The sequence below is a fragment of the Paramisgurnus dabryanus genome, chromosome 12 (assembly GCF_030506205.2).
Source record: "Paramisgurnus dabryanus chromosome 12, PD_genome_1.1, whole genome shotgun sequence".
Classification (NCBI taxonomy): domain Eukaryota; kingdom Metazoa; phylum Chordata; class Actinopteri; order Cypriniformes; family Cobitidae; genus Paramisgurnus; species Paramisgurnus dabryanus.
This window is the reverse complement of record NC_133348.1, coordinates 20,653,752-20,673,326: the sequence shown is the minus strand read 5'-3', so window position 1 is coordinate 20,673,326 and position 19,575 is coordinate 20,653,752. Positions and strand designations below refer to the sequence as shown.

General features: G+C 40.2%; 1 protein-coding gene across 8 annotated transcripts in view; it reads left to right on the top strand.

Moving 5' to 3' along the window:
- Window positions 1-19,575, top strand: part of fryl (furry homolog, like) — a 111,250-nt gene that overhangs the window by 64,167 nt on the left and 27,508 nt on the right. For 5 of the 8 annotated variants that reach the window (XM_065257128.2, XM_065257124.1, XM_065257123.2 and 2 more), the window contains 34 exons: window positions 1,094-1,138; window positions 3,808-3,911; window positions 4,078-4,186; window positions 4,581-4,667; window positions 5,542-5,713; window positions 6,252-6,384; window positions 6,504-6,611; window positions 6,900-7,134; window positions 7,247-7,411; window positions 7,507-7,593; window positions 7,688-7,956; window positions 8,075-8,288; window positions 9,403-9,527; window positions 9,642-9,699; window positions 10,362-10,453; window positions 10,706-10,878; window positions 11,624-11,784; window positions 11,870-11,980; window positions 12,061-12,215; window positions 12,309-12,408; window positions 12,551-12,719; window positions 12,796-13,064; window positions 13,265-13,405; window positions 13,552-13,720; window positions 13,987-14,071; window positions 14,183-14,295; window positions 14,704-14,854; window positions 15,673-15,776; window positions 15,866-16,048; window positions 16,427-16,622; window positions 17,036-17,157; window positions 18,040-18,227; window positions 18,316-18,410; window positions 18,518-19,149. In XM_065257128.2, coding sequence (XP_065113200.1) covers window positions 1,094-1,138; window positions 3,808-3,911; window positions 4,078-4,186; window positions 4,581-4,667; window positions 5,542-5,713; window positions 6,252-6,384; window positions 6,504-6,611; window positions 6,900-7,134; window positions 7,247-7,411; window positions 7,507-7,593; window positions 7,688-7,956; window positions 8,075-8,288; window positions 9,403-9,527; window positions 9,642-9,699; window positions 10,362-10,453; window positions 10,706-10,878; window positions 11,624-11,784; window positions 11,870-11,980; window positions 12,061-12,215; window positions 12,309-12,408; window positions 12,551-12,719; window positions 12,796-13,064; window positions 13,265-13,405; window positions 13,552-13,720; window positions 13,987-14,071; window positions 14,183-14,295; window positions 14,704-14,854; window positions 15,673-15,776; window positions 15,866-16,048; window positions 16,427-16,622; window positions 17,036-17,157; window positions 18,040-18,227; window positions 18,316-18,410; window positions 18,518-19,149 — 5,320 coding nt within the window. The remainder of the gene's footprint in view (window positions 1-1,093; window positions 1,139-3,807; window positions 3,912-4,077; window positions 4,187-4,580; window positions 4,668-5,541; window positions 5,714-6,251; window positions 6,385-6,503; window positions 6,612-6,899; window positions 7,135-7,246; window positions 7,412-7,506; window positions 7,594-7,687; window positions 7,957-8,074; window positions 8,289-9,402; window positions 9,528-9,641; window positions 9,700-10,361; window positions 10,454-10,705; window positions 10,879-11,623; window positions 11,785-11,869; window positions 11,981-12,060; window positions 12,216-12,308; window positions 12,409-12,550; window positions 12,720-12,795; window positions 13,065-13,264; window positions 13,406-13,551; window positions 13,721-13,986; window positions 14,072-14,182; window positions 14,296-14,703; window positions 14,855-15,672; window positions 15,777-15,865; window positions 16,049-16,426; window positions 16,623-17,035; window positions 17,158-18,039; window positions 18,228-18,315; window positions 18,411-18,517; window positions 19,150-19,575) is intronic. The other 3 variants (XM_065257125.2, XM_065257129.2, XM_065257127.2) reach the window with 1 other exon arrangement.

The window sequence follows — 19,575 nt, the reverse complement described above, 5'->3', positions numbered from 1 at the left end:
ACTGCGCGTCTTTCTTGACACCTCTCTGTTCCTTCATTGCTCTCCAGCGTTGAAATGTTTCTCCAATAACGACTCTGTTTACATTACGTTCTTCTGACAATTTTCTCCTATTTCCAGCGGCTTACAAAAGTCTTTCTTTTGCGTCCTCCTTCGAGTTTCTTCTCTACTGTGGTGCAAATTCAAATTCAAATTCAATGAAAACAAAACGAAACTTAAGACGGAGTTTCAGGCGCTATGCGCATGCGCCGCCTGTGTTTAGTTACTGGAGCGCGCACGTCTCTCACAAGGATTGTAATGGCAGTGATTGACAAGCCAGAGGGCCAATCGCTTATGCGATGACCGCATGAGCAATTGGCTGATGTTTTTAAGGCCCTATCTTGTGCACAGATGACGTATATTAATATTATTACTTTCAGTGCAGCTAATAAATAGTCTTTTATCATTTAGTAAAGACAGTTTCAAGTAATATTGCAAAAATGTAGAAAACAAACATCCTCTTTTGCACCTTTTAATTCGATAAAAAATGTACTCTATGCGTTCACACGTATGTGGGAACAGTTTAAGTCAGAAACTGAGATGGCAGGCCAGAGCTCGACATTTTTGTGATGAAATATGCTCTTTCTGAATCCAGAACTTTTCAGTCATAAAAAACACCTGCAAAAGAGATCAAGCCTCAGCCAAGAAAAAGTAACGCAAAAGTAACTAAAAAGTAACGTAAGCATTACTTTCCATGAAAAGGAACCAAGTAACGCAATTAGTTTCTTTTTTTGAGAGTAACTTAATATTGTAATGCAGTACTATTAAAAGTAACTTCCCCAACACTGGACATTACAGTATATCCCTTAAAGCATTGGTCTTGTAGGATATTTTTATGTACTTCTAAATGTTGAAATACTTGTGTTGATTCTCTCAAGAGAGTCTGACACAAGGTGTTGTCCATACACCCTGCACTTTGTTTTGCATGTTGTTGTAGCACAATGTTCAAGCTTTAAGTTTGTCTCTTTTTCTTTTTCTAACCTGCATGTCTTCCCCATCACCATCACCCCACATCTTTTGTCATCTTTTTTGTCTCTTGCACGTTTATTGGCTCCAGATGCCATCAAACAACAGCATCCGTAAGCAGATTGAGACCCTACAGGTGAGTTCCCACCGTTAGTTTGAGGGAAAAAGCCTCGCCTCTGAGAGGTCATGTGAAAGACCAGTGTTCCAGTGGGCATGTTTGGCTAATCTCCACTTCTTGAGTTTTTGGCTTTGGGTTCTTTCACCTGTGTATAGAGGATCAAGCCAGATAGCTTCTGTCCTGCTGTTTACAAGAATTTATGAAGGAACTTCTTAGAAAAGTTTTAGGAGTTGACCCTTCGCCAAACCCTGCCATGCATTTGGGGAGTTTAGCAAAAAGTCAATTGTTGGAGACTTTCCCTCTGTCCAACATTACATACTGCGACAGTAAGTACTAAATTAGATGAAGTACCTACTCATCGTATATAGTATGAATGTGGATAGTATGAATTTATTCATTAATCTGCTATGTTGATACATCACATGACCTACGTGGTCATAACACGAAGTTAGTCGCTAACTGGAATGATGTTAAAGGCGGGGTACATGATCTCTAAAAGCCAATGTTGATATTTGAAATCACCTAAACAAACACACCCCTACACCAATAGAATCTGGACCTTTATTTGATAGACCCATCCCATACATACGCAACCCAGGCAACAATGTCGGTTCGTAGACATGCCCCTTACTGCTGATTGGCTACAAGTGGGTTTTGGTAGTCGGCCCGACTCCCTTTTCCAAAGTGATTTTCAAAAATCAAGCACCCCGCCTTTAAAAAAGCTCAATTTTACCACAACGGACATCTGTTTAATATATGTATTCGCATTTAAATAGATCCGTGTTACCGCTTTCGGACATTTTTGACTTAAACAATGCCTCTCTCTCCTTCTGCGTTGGATAACTTCTCTCTCGGCTCATGGGACAGTGAAGTGTCTATCCAGTGAACACTTTTGGATCTGGCTGGAAGTAGTAGGGCATACGGGTGCATTTTGCCTACTGTTTTTAAAATACTATGAAATCAAACATACTACTCGCCTCGCCTACTGCTTTTCACCTACTATATAGTATGGAAGTAGGCGGTTTCAGACGCAACATTTGTTTTCTACCTACAGAATAGTTTGAGTACTGTTGTCAAGTTGTTGGACTGCGTTTTGTTTTAGGTCTAACAGGAAAACGTACTCCAGATATTTCCAAAAAAATTAAGATCTGTGCTTTTTGTATTTATTCACTGTACAAAGTTGTTGTTCTTGCGTAGTTGGTGTTGCTGTAGTCGCAAACCATGCAATCATATCGCCCCCTATGGTGAGTGTTGGTCATTGCACCCTATACATGCTTTTTGGTGCAGTCTGCGTGTGTGTGAGAGAGGAGGGGACTGAGTACCAGAAAGTGTGTAAGAGATAACTGCTTAGTCAGTGAATGGATTTGTACAAGATTTGATGTGTTAATCACAGATTCATTAGCAGGGTTTTAATGAACCTCCCTATCATCATATGATCAGATGAACAGGTTTATGAGTCATCTCTCACCATATCAATGCAGTTTAAGTACAAATTACAGCTCTCATTGGCTTGTAAACATCGAGTTCAGTGTATCATATTGCTGCTCATTAGCTCTGTCGTGGGCAGCAGGCAAACTATTGATCACTTGTAATGATACACAAACAGCAGCATATTTTTTGACTGAATTTAGCACATTTTCCAGTTTGATTAACTGTTTTTGGGGTGTTTGTTGGTGTGTTTGTGAAGTGCTATAGTCCTATCGAAAGAACAATGGCATGTAGGTAAAAACACACCTAATTTTAAAGCGGTTTTGAGTATTTTTTTCAAGACCCACTGTAGTCACACAAATGTGCATCTTTGTTCAATGTGTTGACATACTTTCTACTAAAGCAACATAGATATGTACACTAGATGTCGCCTTGGATACAGCAGTTCATTGGACCAAATGCGTCGTATAGAGCCGCCATCTTGAAACGGGGGAGCCCCGCATCTGTGTCATTGTAGGCAATGGTGTAACGAAAAAAAAATCACCATAAATCGCCATAAATGCAATTTTTTAGGTTTTCTTTTGGTTCGTTTGAACAGTCAGACATGTATTTAGCATTGAGTCCAGAAAAAAATAAAAGTTTTGATATTATGAAAATCTACTTTTTCCAACTAAAATGCATAGTGCTAGTAGGCCAAACATCCATACGCAGCACAAAAGTCCGGCATCATCCATGAATTCTAAGTACAGGCGGAGATAGCAGCTTTACCTAGCTACTTCGAATGACAAGACCCCTGTTCCAAGATGGCGGCAGTTTTGATGCATGCTTAGAAACCCAAAGCGACATCTTGTTTTAGCATAGATATATACTAGAAGTTAAAGCAGGAAATATTGAGTAGCTCCACCTTTTTTTTAAATGGACAATAGCATTTAGTTTCCGTCACAGCCTGGGATCTAACGAGACACTTAAGTGCAGAATGTCCGAATTTTTTTCTGTATCCGATTATCCGATGGCGAAAGTGAGAGATTTTTAGTGGAGCACAGTTTTTTATAAATATTCTTAACATATTCATACTAAAAACCAATAACTTTTTCAGTTTTCATTTTACTAGAGCACATTAGACTTATGTCCTCCATCACCAGAGATATTCACTAAGATTATGTCTATTAAGCTTTATTCTATGACTTATGTTATAGGTTTCTATTGTTTGAGGTTTATGTGTATGTTGCTGAATGTTTTTTTTGTGGCTTTCTTTTTAGAACAAAGACCCCAAAATGTCTCGTGTAGCACTGGAGTCTCTATACAGGCTGCTCTGGGTTTACATTATAAGAATTAAGTGTGAAAGCAACACAACCACGCAAAGGTATGACACACACGCAGAGAAAATGATACTTAATATCAAACGGTGACACCTTTTTGTAAAAGTCAGCCTCAAACATCTATTAAAATGTCTTTCACGTGTTTTGAACTGTGTTTAATATTTGCTTAAAGTATATGCAGTAACACTTTACTTGTCTTTTCCCTCACAGTCGTCTCCTTAGTATTGTAACAGCACTTTTCCCGAAAGGCTCTCGCAGTGTGGTGCCCAGGGACACGCCCCTCAACATCTTTGTAAAGATCATTCAGTTTATTGCTCAGGTAAAACTTGAATCTGAAGAGCCGATTAACTTTAGCTTGAGCCATCTGAAAATAGCTTAGCTTTAAGATTAGAGTTATTTCTATACAGCTAGTGTAGAAATTTGTAAACAAGACATGATCAAGAAATGATCAGTTGTGATTTTGATATATACTGTATTTATATTAGATCTGATTGGTTGAGAGTCTGGTACAGTGGACATAAGAGCTGTGTGGTTATGGGGGCAGGTCTGGTTCTAATTGGCAAAATTACCATAAATTAAAAGCTATTGATTTGGAAATGTGTTTTTGCCCTATTAAGAATAACAGTGATTTGTATTTTTGATAATGAATCTATTAAATCAATTGCAATTGGTTGGCTTTACCAATATTTGTGGTATGTTTCTTCTTTCTGAAGGAACGGCTAGACTTTGCCATGAAAGAGATCATCTATGACCTGCTGTGTGTGGGCAAGTCCCACAAGACCTTCACTATAAATCCAGAGGTGAGTGAAGACACACACACAGAAACATTTTCCTTACTTCTTTATTCACCTGGTCTTGTTCTCTGTAGCCTAGGGGTGTCATGATTCTCCAAATCCTCGATTCGATTACATTATTATTTTTTTTTATTCTTAGGTCACAATTCTCGATTTTTGCTTTTTTCCTTTTTTTTAAAGAACCGGTTGCAATGCCATTTTCTTTCCTGCTGCCAGTGGGAAAATATGGTACACGCCACATACCTGATAAAACTAAACTTCCTGTTTTATTACCGTCAGATGAGATTGTGAGACTATACCCCAATAAGTAATGTTTAAATGCTGTTTTCATAACTCTTGAGCAACTGAAATAAGTTGTTGTAAAACTTAAACGGATCTCAGTTCAGAGAAACGACCAGTGCTGTCACAGACGCCGCTCTGCTGTGCACGTGCGTGTGCTTTTATTGAGTTCAGCTGAAGGCAAGAGGTGCGTGCTGTTTTTTGTTTCCCATGTAAAGGGTAAAGAGCAGCTTGCGTGGTGTCTCTTGCATCTGCCATGCTATCTTTTAACTAGCTGTAGCTAGCGAAGTTAGAGGAGGTTGACTCGCAGCACTCAACGTGTGTTTTTTTCCACTTGGAAAGCAGATCGGACGTGACATAGGGGCATGGCAGCATCGACGATTCAATTTTTTAATTCGAAGTTCGAGGTTGTGACTTAATTTCGATTGATTTGAGATTTAAAATCGTGACATCCTTACCATAACCTAAACTGAAGTTTCCAGGTGTATCTATATGGTGATGGACGTGGATTCGTACAAAACAATATGCAAATGATTATGTCTGTGTTAATAAATTGAGAAAAAGGTAAACATAAAAAACTAATTGTATCTTTCTCTCTCAGAGGATGAATATTGGTCTCCGAGCTTTCCTAGTAATAGCCGACAGCCTGCAGCAGAAAGACGGAGAGCCACCTATGCCCACCACAGGAGTCATCTTACCCTCCGGCAACACTCTGAGGGTCAAAAAGATCTTTCTCAACACCACCCTCACAGATGAGGAAGCCAAGGTCATCGGTATGGACACTTATAGTTCTCACACTAGATAAAGATGCTCTTCACCAAAGCCTGTGCCACTCAAAGCATTGCTTTATATTAGTGTGGGCTTTTTTATTTAAAAGTTGAATTAATCTCCAGTGTAAACAAAGTCGTTGAACTTTTAGCATAAATAAAGCTATGACTGCCTGCCAAGACGTTTCCTTCCAAGTTTTGAGTTGATTATGAAATGAGAAAAGTTTGGAATATTTTCAGATAGTCATTGTTGTCCAGTCAGCGCTGTTCATTTGTTTTCAGTGGCTTTAAATATTATTAGATTTCCACATAATATATATATTCCCTGTAGTTTTTCCAATAATGTTTGCTTATGGTTTGTTTTGATATTCAAAATATACAGTACACAGTGTATCTGAGCCTTTTAGCTGATGTAATGAACCATGTTATGAACTCTGACCCTCATCCAACCCTGTTAGCTCAGGTTAATAGTGTATCTGGCTTCATTGTTTAGTGGTTGTGGGAATTGCTCATTGTATTAATTTTTGTGTGTGTGTGTGTGTAGGCATGTCTCTGTATTACCCTCAGGTCAGGAAGGCCCTGGACAACATCCTCAGGCACCTGGATAAAGAAGTGGGGAGATCTATGAGCATGACCAGTGTTCAGATGTCCAACAAAGAACCAGAGGACATGATCACGTGCGTCCCATCATAATTTAATCTTTTTTTTTTTTTGATCTAGTCTCTTCATAAGTCTCTCAGATGAAATGAGTTGCATGTATGGATTTTATGCATTATGTATGCTTGTTTACCGTTAGTGGGGAGCGTAAACCGAAGATCGATCTGTTTCGGACGTGTGTAGCTGCCATTCCCAGACTGATCCCGGACGGCATGAGCAGACAGGATCTGATCGAGCTACTAGCCAAGTAATGAACTCTGACCCTCATCCATCACCTGAACAAAGCCCAGATTCACAAGTTCTTCTGGCATTAGTGGACAATTACATTTACACTTATTACTCTTTCACAGTTCATTGCATACTAACTTCCATACACCCTCCACTTCCCATACAATAACCCTGATCTGAATCAGACTTCCTGTGAAGTCCTAACAGCACGTAGTCAGAACTTCCCATGTTACTTTTATGATCTCTTGACCTCTCTGTGGTTATCACAGACATGTAGTCTATAAACAATGACTCTCTATCCTTCCAGACTGACCATCCATATGGATGAAGAACTGCGTGGCCTGGCGTTTACCACTTTGCAGGCTCTGATGATGGACTTTCCTGACTGGAGAGAGGATGTGCTGTCTGGTTTTGTGTATTTTATTGTGAGGGAGGTGACTGATGTTCATCCCACTCTGCTGGACAGTGCTGTCAAGATGCTTTTGCAGCTCATAGTACAGTGGAAGCAGGCGGTACAGAGCAACCGTGCTCATGATTCACAGGTGTGTGTTCCTCTCTATCTTCTTGATTTATTCTCTCCTGTATTTTAAATGTTTTTATTAATTGTATTCATTTTTATTTGTTTTTGACATGTTTTTTTTCTCCTGTTGTTAGGGTCCATGTCTGCCTCTTGAGAGATCTCCTCTCTGGACAGTTCTGCATGTGGTGGAGGGTTTGGCTCTGGTCGTGCTGTGCAGCTGTCGACCTGCGACACGCAAACTCGCAGTCAATGTCCTCAAAGAGGTCAGGTCACTGCATACTGCCCTCGGCATCGCTAAGGTAACCATCTCCTTTGAATGACTTCCTTTGTACCTACATAAGATCACCCACTATTACTGTACTACTTATCGGTTTCTCTTGATGTTCTCGCTCAGGGAGATGAGGAATTGGCAATAGATGTGATGGACAGATTGAGTGCTTCAGTTCTCGAGAGCTTTATTCACCTTACTGGTGCTGATCAGGTGAGAAATTGGGGCACATACGTCCTAATACACACAAAAAAAAGAAAAATATCTATAATCAAACACCATTGTTTTCTTCCTCTTTTTGCTGTAGACAAATCTACTATACTGTCCCACTGGAATAGACCTTCAGACTCTGGTTGAATGGAACTCCTCTCCTATCAGCCACCAGTTTGATGTGGTTAGCCCCTCCCACATTTGGGTGTTTGCCCATGTGACACAAGGTCAGGACCCCTGGGTCATCAGCCTGTCCAGTTACCTGCGGCAAGAGCACCTGCCCAAGCACTGTCCCTCTGCACTGAGCTACGCTTGGCTTTTCGCCTCCACACGCCTCCAGCTTCTTTCACCACAAGTCGACATCAAGTATGTTTTCAGATTCCCATCCATCTATAGCGTGGGAAATTGTCGTTTCTGTATATGAGCACACATTTGTGTTTGAATCTTTGTTTTTTTTGCTGAAATGTGTTTTGTTTACTTGCAGCAGCCCGATCAATGCTAAGAAAGTGAACAGCATGAGCAGTAACAGTGACTCGTATGTAGGGCTTTGGAGGAACTATCTAATCCTCTGCTGCAGTTCTGCCACCTCTTCTTCCTCTTCATCCTCCTCTTCCTCATCGGCCCCTGGCTCAGTCCGCTGCTCCCCACCTGAGACCCTGGCATCCACCCCAGACAGCGGATATAGTTATGACTCTAAGGTCAGGGGTCATGATACCCTGCTTGATAAACTTGTGGTTTGATTTATCTGGCAACATAACAGGACAGACTGGGCAGAAACGTAATAGAGCCTCTAGTTAAAACTTAAAGGGACACTCAACTTTTTTTGAAAATATGCTCATTTTCCAGCTTCCCTAGAGTTAAACATTTGATTTTTACCGTTTTGGAATCAGTTCAGCTGATCTCCAGTTCTGGTGCTACCACTTTTAGCATAGCTTAGCATAATCCATTGAATCTGATTAGACCATTAGCGTCGCACTCAAAAATGACCAAAGAATTTCAATATTTTTACTATTTAAAACTTGACTCTTTTGTAGTTACATCGTGTACTAAGACAGATGGAAAATTTAAAGTTGCATTTTTCATGCTGATATTGCTAGGAACTATACTCTCATTCTGGTGTAATAATCAATGACTTTGCTGCCGTACCATGGCTGCAGCAGGCGCAATGATATTATGCAGTGCCCGAAAATAGTCCACTAATATGGAAAGTTACAAGGGGACTATTTTCGGGAGCCGTGTAATATCATTGCGCAATGCTAATGGTCTAATCGGTTTCAATGGATTATGCTAAGCTATGCTAAATGTGGTACAACCAGACCTGGAGATCAGCTGAATGAATTCCAAAAGGGTAAAAATCAAATGTTTAACTCTAGGGGAGCTTTTTCAAAGAAGTGGAGTGTCCCTTTAAGTTTAAATTATTTATGTAAATTATTTCTGCGTTCAGACTCAGAGAAGTTACACTTTTACTGTATTTTAGTTGTTGTATTACACATCTACAAAGCTACAGAACCATCATGTTTTTTCTTAAGACATTTTAGAATTAAAAAATTCTGGTGTGTCTAACATGTTTTCTTGTAAATTAGCATTTTGTATCAGATTCTGCCAACAAAGCGGTATTTCTGTTTGGCTTGAAGTATTTGATGAACCTACAGTATAATACATGCTGAGAGCATTCAGTCTATTTTTTGACGAGGTGGCGTTTAGCGGCTTTTGCATCCAAGCTATTCGTATTTTATAAAATCAAACTTAATAGAATAATATTAAGAAAATAACAACGTGTGTGTGTGTTTTTGTGTATGTATGTTTGTGCAGATCATTAGCATTCCGTCCCCTTCCTCCTTGTTCAAGCATGTGGTCCCTATGATGCGTTCTGAGAGCATGGACATCACTGAGTCTCTTGTCCTGGGGCTTGGCCGGACCAACCCCATTGCCTTCAGGTGCGTCTGTGTGTCTCTTCACTTAATGTCTTCATATGGACCCATTTTTGTCCTAAGATGTAGTTAGCATTTGAGAGAACTTTGCTTTATCAATCAGATTTATCAATCTTACAGAGAGCTGTTGGAAGAGTTAAACCCTATCATTAAGGAAGCGCTTGAAAGAAGGCCAGAGGTGAGTTGACATTCATCTTATTAAAATATTGCCTCATATACAGTACTGTGCAAAAGTCTTAGGCACCATGCTACCATTAGATGTGTTGTTTTTGCAATTGTATAGTGGTCATATATAATCATTTCTCAGTCTCTTTATTAGAATACAACCAGAAAATACAGGAAGCTTGTATGTAGTATTAAAAACAGTATAAACGTATAAGCTAAGGTGTGAAGTATTTAGGGTAAACTCATCTTCCACTTGAGCAATAGCAGGCAGCTGCAGGATCTCTTAAACCTAAATTAAATTGAATCCTCATTTCTAATTTTAATCAAATGACTTCAGGACTTCAGTCTCCACAAAAAAGCTCAAGATGTGTTTCGTGCCAAGAGAGGTCATACTAAATACTGACTGATGCCTGAAGAAGACATTTAGTTCTGAAAATATTTAATTTTGTGTACATATTTTCTGTTTGTACATTAATAAAGAGTGAAAAATAAATATAGATGGACATTAAAACAACAAAGCTGGTGATGGTGGCCTAAGACTTTTGCACAGTACTGTAACTGTAAGAACTTCGGTTTAGTGTTTTGGTCCACCTGACCAATTATGTCCATCAAGACTTGATGTCCAATAAACAGATCTAGACACATCACATGACATTTTTGTTTTCATTGATGCAGAACATGAAGCGACGCCGGCGTCGTGATGTTCTCAGAGTCCAGCTGGTCCGGATTTTTGAACTACTGGCCGATTCTGGAGTCATCAGTCAGACGTGAGTCTCACAACTTTACGGATGGTTACAACTTTTAAACCTTTTATTTAAATGTGAAGCTACAGTAACATCCTGTCATCTGAATGATCCTGTCTTAGGTTTTTCTGTCCCTCATTCATTTTTTTCTATTTTACAGTCATTTAAAAAAGTGAAAACCACTGAGTTCCTTAACAAACTTGTGGCTATAATTACCCGCACCCACATATCAGAGTTAATTGTTTAAAGTGATTTGCCTTTGAATTGTGTGCGCAGTGCGAGCGGTGGTCTGGATGGGGAGTCTCACTCTTTAAACAGCACTCTGCTGGAGTACGTAGATCTGACCCGGCAGCTTCTGGAGGCAGAGAACGACAAAGATTCAGACATGTTAAGAGACATTCGCTGTCACTTCAGCGCCCTGGTGGCCAACATCATACAGAATGTTCCAGGTATACACGCACAAGGCCTTTGTGATGTTAAAAATGACACTTGTTGTTTCCGGAAATATCGTCTTTTTTACACACCCGCCTCCTTCCATTGGTTGGCCAAATAGATAGTATCAGGGTCTTCTTGATGATAGTTGACTTGTTTGCCCATGAATGTTTTAATTTATTATTATGCTGTTATTATTGTCATCATAGTTTTACATTAACATTCCCGCATATCCTGCACTTGCTCTTACTTTAGTAAGAGAGCTTTTGGGTTTTTCCTTTAATGCAAGTGAGCTTGTAATGTAGCTGGCTCAGACTTTTATTTGTCTCCCGAAGGAGGTTAAGTTTAAAACCACTGAGTGAGTAATTTACTTCACGCCCAAGTATCAATAGCATGCTCGGATTAATGGCATCATGTTAAGAAGGTTGCGGTAGTGCCAGCTGCCTTTAAAGAAAAGCAGCTTTTGTTTTTTATCCACCAATCCAGTGGCTTGTCACAGATAAATGAGCAATGAGGAAGTAAAAAGTGAGCAAATAAATAACGCAACGATTGTCTCACCCCCTCATACTATTATGTATAGGTGATCTCACAGGTTGATGATAGGACGATCTCACTCACGCCATTGGTTGGGACATAGTTGCTAAATCATGTTTGTCCGGATGATTAGAAAGAGCTGGGATACAAGAATGTATTTTAACATTGTAAATTGCTACTTCAAACGAATGTGTAACTAAAGCTTAACTAATTATTGTGTTCATCCAGTGCATCAGAGAAGGAGCATTTTCCCTCAGCAGTCTCTGAGACACAGTCTCTTCATGCTCTTCAGTCATTGGGCGGGACCCTTCAGCATCATGTTCACACCACTGGACCGATACAGTGACCGCAACATGCAGATCAACAGACACCAGTACTGCGCACTGAAGGTATGACAATGCTCTGAAACGCGCACATCATCCATTATCCCTTATAAGCGTGCTGAACCCTGACTGTTGTGACGTGTTGCCGTAGGCCATGTCTGCTGTGCTTTGCTGTGGTCCGGTGGCTGATAATGTTGGTCTGTCTTCTGATGGATACCTTTACAAGTGGTTGGACAACATTCTAGACTCCCAAGACCGCAAGGTAATCACACAAAATTTGCACACAGAATTGTTTATTTTTGTTTTACTGTGCTATAATTGCGAATGTATTCGTGTGTTTAGGTGCATCAGTTGGGCTGTGAGGCAGTGATGCTGCTGTTGGAGCTGAACCCGGATCAGAGCAATCTGATGTTCTGGGCAGTCAACCGCTGCTACACGGGGTCCCGGAGAGTCGCCGCAGGCTGCTTTAGGGCTATCGCTAATGTATTTCATAACAGGTGCATACCAGAACGTTCTCATGATGAATCTACGAATCAACAAGTGTCTGAATTAGGCTGAATCATGTGATTCTTTGTGTGTTTTTTTTCTAGGGATTACCAGTTTGACACTGTAGTTTTGCTGAATCTCATCCTTTTTAAGGCTGCAGACTCTTCCAGGGACATTTATGAGGTCGCCATGCAGCTGCTACAGGTGAATAACTGTTATATAATGCATTCCTGCATGTTCTGGCCAAGTTACATCCATTGTGATGGTTCGAGGTCAAATATGCAATCAGTCCAGAGGCTAAGACTGAAGGAATGAAACCTCAGTAACTTTTGTGTTTTTATGTTAGATACTAGAGCCAAAGCTTTTCCGTTACGCCCATAAACTGGAGATCCAGCGTTCTGATGGGGTGTTGTCTCCAGCCTCACCTCTTCCTCATCTATACTCCGTGTCCTACTACCAACTCAGTGAAGAACTGGCTAGGACGTACCCTGAGCTCACCCTACCCATCTTCTCAGGTACGCAAGCTTGCACATGCAGATACCATTTAGACGAGACTTCAGATGGTACAACTAACACTGAATTTTCTAACAGAGGTGAGTCAGAGGATCCAGACAGCGCACCCTGGTGGACGGCAGGTGATGCTGCATTACCTTCTGCCCTGGATGAACAACATAGAGCTGGTGGACTTGAAGCCTACAGCAAGGCGTCAAGAGGAGCCTTTGGCGATGGAGGATGAAGAGGATGCCCATGAGAGAGAGATGATGATGGTGAACAGTCGTCGATGGCTGAAAGGAGAAGGCTGGGGGTCACCACTTGCTACCAGCATGATCCTAAACAACCTTATGTTCATGACTGCAAAGGTAAAACATCTGTAGTGAATATAGCTATATTGCTATGCTGGTTTTTGTCTTATTGACATTTCTATTACACATATTGCAGTGTGAGGGGATGATCACACCAAACACGATTAAAATGTCTGTAACACAAGGCACCCATCTCTGTGTTTTTTCTCACCCATACAAAGTTAATATATACATGTTTATGTTGTCTGTTTCTACAGTATGGAGATGAGTTTGCATGGTCAGAGATCGAGAACGTCTGGACCACTTTAGCTGACAGCTGGCCCAAAAATCTGAAGATCATCCTGCATTTCCTCATCAACATGTCTGGAGTCAACAGTGAACCGAGTCTTCTGCCTTACGTGAGTGAAGCGTGTCTTGGCAGATGTCAGACATTTAATAATGCTGCACATTAGACTTTGGTTATATTACCATCAATGCAGTTTCTTAGCTTAAACTGCTGTCCTCCTCATTTCCTAACCTTGAGCTGATCTAATGTTTCGTTCAGGTAAAGCGTGTGGTGGTGTATCTAGGCAGAGATAAGACCATGCAGCTACTAGAAGAGTTAATGTATGAACTGGAGATGACGGACCCTGTATGCTCAGCTGTCACACACATGGATAACCCGCCATACTACCGCATCACTTCCTCTTACAAAATCCCCTCCGTTACATCAGGTATACACGTCGCAAACCACTTTGATTGTGTTTCTGGTAATAAGACATGATTGCATCGGTGGTCTTTATAGATGCCTGAAAGAAAAGTAGCAGAGAAAATCAGAGAAATGGTTTTCATTAGCGTGTGATACTAAGTGTTTTGTAAACCAGGACTGACTTCCATTAAACTAAATGGACACAAACAAAGGAGCTGCTGCTTCAGACGTACAACAGAAACACAAACACATTTTGATTGTCAGTTTGTTTAAATCTTTGCCTACCCTCAGGAACGACGTCCAGTAGCAACACCATGGTACCTGGACCTGATGGACATCAAGATGGCAAGCACAAAGATTCCAACATGGAAGAGAAGTAAGAGTTTTAAAATACACCGGCATGCAGACATATCTTTTATTAGACTCGAACTTAAACACTCACGCCGATCATGAAAATAATCAAGATGCTGTTCATCTGTCTGTGCAGTTACACTCAATTGGAAATCTACAGCGGTCTGAACAGTAATCTGAACCGACAGCACCATCGACTGGAGTCGCGTTACAGCAGCAGCTCAGGAGGATCGTACGAGGAAGAGAAGAGTGAGGACAAGAAAAAATAAACCAAAACACACTGTAGTTACATTAACCCCTTCAAACCTGAGTTTTCAGGTGTTTAATTAATGTGCCTTATTTTGATTGGTTGATTAACATTTTAATTGATTTGAACACAAAATATTTGATGTCTATTCCAGTGGACGCAGGGTATGAAGGGGTTAAGGACCCTGTAAAATCAGAATTGAAGTTCTGTGGCTTCTAGTCCATGTATATTAGCTTTGAGACTTAAATCTAGATGGCGGTGTCCTCCTTAACATTAACCAAAACAACTTTTGAGTAGATGATTGTTCATGGGAATGTACAATTTGTTGGCTGTTAACAAAAAGGAACAAACTTCCTGTTTAAATAGGAAATGTGCATGGGTTCAAATCTGACTTTTGTGTATTTTTGTAGGTGACACTATGCCTGTTTATGCTAATTGGCGTTTGAAGGTGATGGACCATAACCGTCCTGAGCCCCTCCCATTTCCCCCCACTGGCGGCTGCTGGTCACCATTGGTCGATTACCTGCCTGAGACCACCACACCTGGTGTCTCCCTGCACAGGTAAAAAAACATACACTCAGTGAAACTTAAAAGTTCACAGAAACATGTAAATGTATAATTTAACGTCCGATATTTATACAGCATCCTCTCTTCAGATGAACACAAACAAATATTAAAATAAGATTTGTCATATTCAGGTGACACACCACTTTTTTGAAAATATGCTAATTGTTCATCTCCCCTAGAGTTTTTACTATTTTGGAAGCAATTTAGCTTATCTCCGAGTCTGGCGGTACCACTATTAGCATAGCTTAGCATAATCCATTGAATCTGATTAGACCATTAGCATGGCGCAAAAAAATAACCATAGAGTTTTGATATTTTTCCTATTTAAAAATGGACTCTTCTGTAGTTACATCGTGTACTAAGACCGACGGAAAAATAATATTTGTGATTTTCTAGGCCGATATGACTAGAAACTGTACTCTCATTCTGGCGTAATAATCAAGGACTTTGTTGCTGTAACATGGCTGCAGGAGGCGCAATGATATTACACACTACCCGAAAATAGTCGCTTTGATTAACTTTTAATAGCAGGGGACTATTTTCTGGCAGTGCGTAGTTTTAAATTGGAAAGTTTTAAATAGGAAAAATATATAAACTCATCTGGTCTAATCAGATTAAATGGATCATGCTAAGCTATGCAAAAAGTGGTACCGCCAGACCCAGAGATTAACTGAATGGATTCCAAAATCGTAAAAATCAAATGTTTAAACTAGAGGAGCTGGAAAATGAGCATATTTTCAAAAAAAGTGGAATGTCCCTTTAATGTCAGTGCTGTCATTTTGATGCCCAACCCGTTTTAAACATTTTTCCAGGTGTAACATTGCCGTGATCTTGCTTACCGACCTCATTGTAGACCATGGGGTCAAAGTGGAATGGAGCTCATACCTCCACCTGCTCCTGCACTCTATCTTCATAGGTAACACAAACACCTGTACACATACAGTGAAGCTATTATTAGCATTATATGTGCCTTATTGTTTTCCAATGCTGTGTTTGTTTGTCTAGGTTTTGACCATCATCACCCAGAAGTCTATGAGCACTGCAAGCGTTTGTTGCTCCACCTGCTGGTCGTCCAGGGAACAAACAGCAGCGTCCAATCACTAGCATCTGTGCTGCTGCGGAACCGTGAACTTAATGAGCCCAGGGTGCTTACAGTCAAACCTGTTCATCAGGAGTTCAACCTCACAGGTAAAATCAAGAGCATCTGCTAAAACACTTAAGGTCTTTTCTGTCAGGGGGCCAAGTATGCACTTTACGAGTTAATTCATTTTTAACTTGCCATCTTAAAAAGATTCATGCAAGTATGCAAGAACAGCAAATGGCCAGGCTAAATAACCTTTTATTGCACGAAAGTAGTATTTGAGATTTATTGTTAAAGGTGAGGAATTAGTCGCAAAAGCACTACTTTAATGGAGTTGCTTTTAATGTGTGAATTAAAAGAGTTTTTTATATGCTAGTTCATTTAAGATTCCTAAAGCGATTCATTTATCTATTTACCTATATATTAATTTACCAACCCCTAGAGTTAGAATAATAGAAGTATGGCTTTCTTTTTCTCTCTCCCAGGTGCAACAGAGCTGATGCCTGAATACCAGCCGTCTCCAATGACAGATTCCGGCCTGAGCTCCAGCTCCACATCCTCCAGTATCAGTCTGGGCGCCTCAGTCCTACCTCATCTCCCCCCCACTCTCCTAAATGAGGTGGACCTGTCAGCAGAGCAGGACGAGAAGGTCAAAAACCTCATCGAGTTTATCAGCTCAAGGTGAGGGTGACTACAGGCTAGAAGCATAGTATAGATAGTAGCTGTGGAAATATTCGGAGTTTCCAAGCAGTGTTCATCATTCTCAAAGTTTACTCTTTTAGTAACAATGGGCATCTGTGGTTTTTGTTACTAAACATTCTTTTCCTGGAAGCAAATTAAACCTATATTTATTTTTGTGTTAAGTTTTGTGTATTTTTTCCTTTGCCTGCAGCCATGTCTAACAGAAGAGGGTATTGTTGCCTTGCATGTGTGTGTGTGCGTGCGTGTGTGTGCACTCAGTCTCTGTGTGATTCAGAGTGTGTTCATACATGGTTGTTTCAATAGATAATGAGCCTTTGCGTTGCCTTTGTTCTGTATTTCCTGTTGTGTCACTTCCTGTATCTAACTCTTTATACTAATTGGTTGATCTGTAGGAAACGAGGTCCGCTGTGGAATCATGAAGATGTCTCTCCTAAAAACCCCAGTATAAAGAGCGCTGATCAACTTAGTGTTTTCCTTCGCCATGTTGTCAATGTCTTTAAGCAGACGCCGTCCGGTAAGAAAAACTTCTTTCTTAGTTGGGTGATTCTCACAAAATCCAGGTTTAGAAGGTGTACAGTACCACAATTTTTAAAAAGCCCTTGAAGCCAATTTTTTGCACTTATAAGATTTCTTCTTATGAACTTACTATAATCATTATGTTTAGAGGATTTAAAAAATGTTTTACTATAGAATTATTCACATTTTTTAGATTATCACTATCAATAATTGTCATTACCGCAACATGATATTACATTAAATATATGCATTTACAAACTCATGTTTTGCTAAAGAGAACTAAAAAGTTGTCTAGGTACTATGACAAACAAAATTTCAACTTTTATCTGGAGAGAAAAAATAAGAACTGCTTACCTGGTAGCCATCTTGAGTCTCACAGTCAATTATGTCCCTTCCAATTGTTGAGGAGGAGAAAATTGGTCTTGGACACATTTATATTCCTTATTATTGTCTCTACATTTACCAATGATCACCAAATACCACATGTTTCTTTAATGTAAATGTTTATAGTATAACATGCACTGAAGCTTTTTATTTGTAGATTTTTTTATTATAAATATTTCCATATCAAAGAACCCAAATCCAGTCATGGATACGTTGCGGTAATGAACATTTCTCCTTAAATTTGGAAAAAACAACACAATTGGTTGGTATGATGTCATTTGAAATCATGTGCAAAATAGTACATGAAGAAGAGATGTTTGTAACTGTATGCTTCTTATTTTGATAGCATATACTTTTATTATTAAAATGTTTCATGACACCTCTCAGGTCTAATTTGACGAGAATCACCCAGTTGTGTAAGCCAATCCATGTGTAATGCTTGGTCCTATTATGCAAACTTGATATGCAATCTCTTTTTTTTTGTATGTTTGATCAGGTTATCATCTGGAACAGGAGTTGAGTGAAGTTGCTCTGCAGACTGCCTTGTCCTGCTCGTCACGACACTACGCCGGTCGTTCTTTCCAGATCTTCAGAGCACTGAAACAGCCTCTCACAGCCTCCACGCTGTCAGATGTGCTGTCTCGTCTGGTCGAGACTGTGGGCGATCCAGGGGAAGACGCTCAGGTACTCCAGAAGTAATAATAGGACAGTAGTAGTGTTAGTTATCTTGATCAGTCAAATCGAAAACAAACTTTCTATCTCTCCTTCTCAGGGTTTTGTTATAGAGTTGCTGTTGACTTTAGAAGCAGGTATCGACACACTGGCTGAAACCATGAAGAACTACGACCTACTTACTGCACTTTCACAGTAAGACATAAACTTTTACACACAACATTTTGTACATTTCTTAAGTAGCATAGGTAATGGCATTATAGATTATTTTCCTTAAAATGTGTGTTGTATTTCTTCTGTAGGACATCCCATGATCCTCTGCATGGCACGAAGTTCGCCAATAACAGAAAGAGCACCGGTCAGCTGAATCTGAGCAGCGGAAGTTACTTGCACGCCCACTACAGCCACACTCGCAGCAACTCTCTCCGTGCCAGTCTAATAGGTGAACGCCTCGGAGACCGTCGTCGTAGCAACACACTCGACGTGGCCGATCGATTGGGCGGCAGCCACGGCAACCTAGCCCGCACAAGGAGCTTATCATCGTTACGGGAGGGTGAGGTGCGATGTGATGGAGGAGGTGGTGGAGCTGGGGTCGGGTCTGGGGAGATGGTGCCACCAACTGACCCCACCAACCTGCTGGCGACGGTGTTTTGGATTGCGACGTCGCTTCTGGAGTCGGATTACGAGTTTGAGTACCTACTGGCCCTCAGGCTGCTGAACCGGCTGCTGGCCCAGATGCCCCTGGAGAAAGAAGACAGCAGGGAGAAGCTGGAGAGAGTACAGGCTAAACTAAAGTGGTACAACTTTCCCGGCCTGCTCACGCTGTTCCTGAAGGGCTTCACTTCAGCGTCAACACAGGAGCTCACCATTCACCTTCTCAGTAAACTCATTACTGTGTCTCGACACACACTCATAGACCCCTCACAGCTAGCAGGTAAGCTATGCTTTAGGGTTGATATCCTTATCCAAACTCAGTCCTGAAGGGCCGGTGTCCTGCAGAGATTAGCTCCAACTTCCCTCAACACATCTTTCTGAAAGTTTCTAATAAAGACTTTAGCTGCTTCCGGTGTGTTTTATTAGGGTTGGAGCTAGGGATGCTAAACAATTAATCGCGATTAATCGTTAGCAGAATAAAAGTTTTTGTTTACATCATATATGTGTGTGAACTGTGTATAATAAATTTGTATAAATAAATGTACACACATGCATGTATATGTTTTAGAAATGTTTACATATACATTTGTATATTTATGTATAATTTATATTATATATAAATATAAATACTTAATATATACATTTTTTTTCTTAAAATTATACATGAATGTGTTCATATTTATATATTTATATATATATATATATA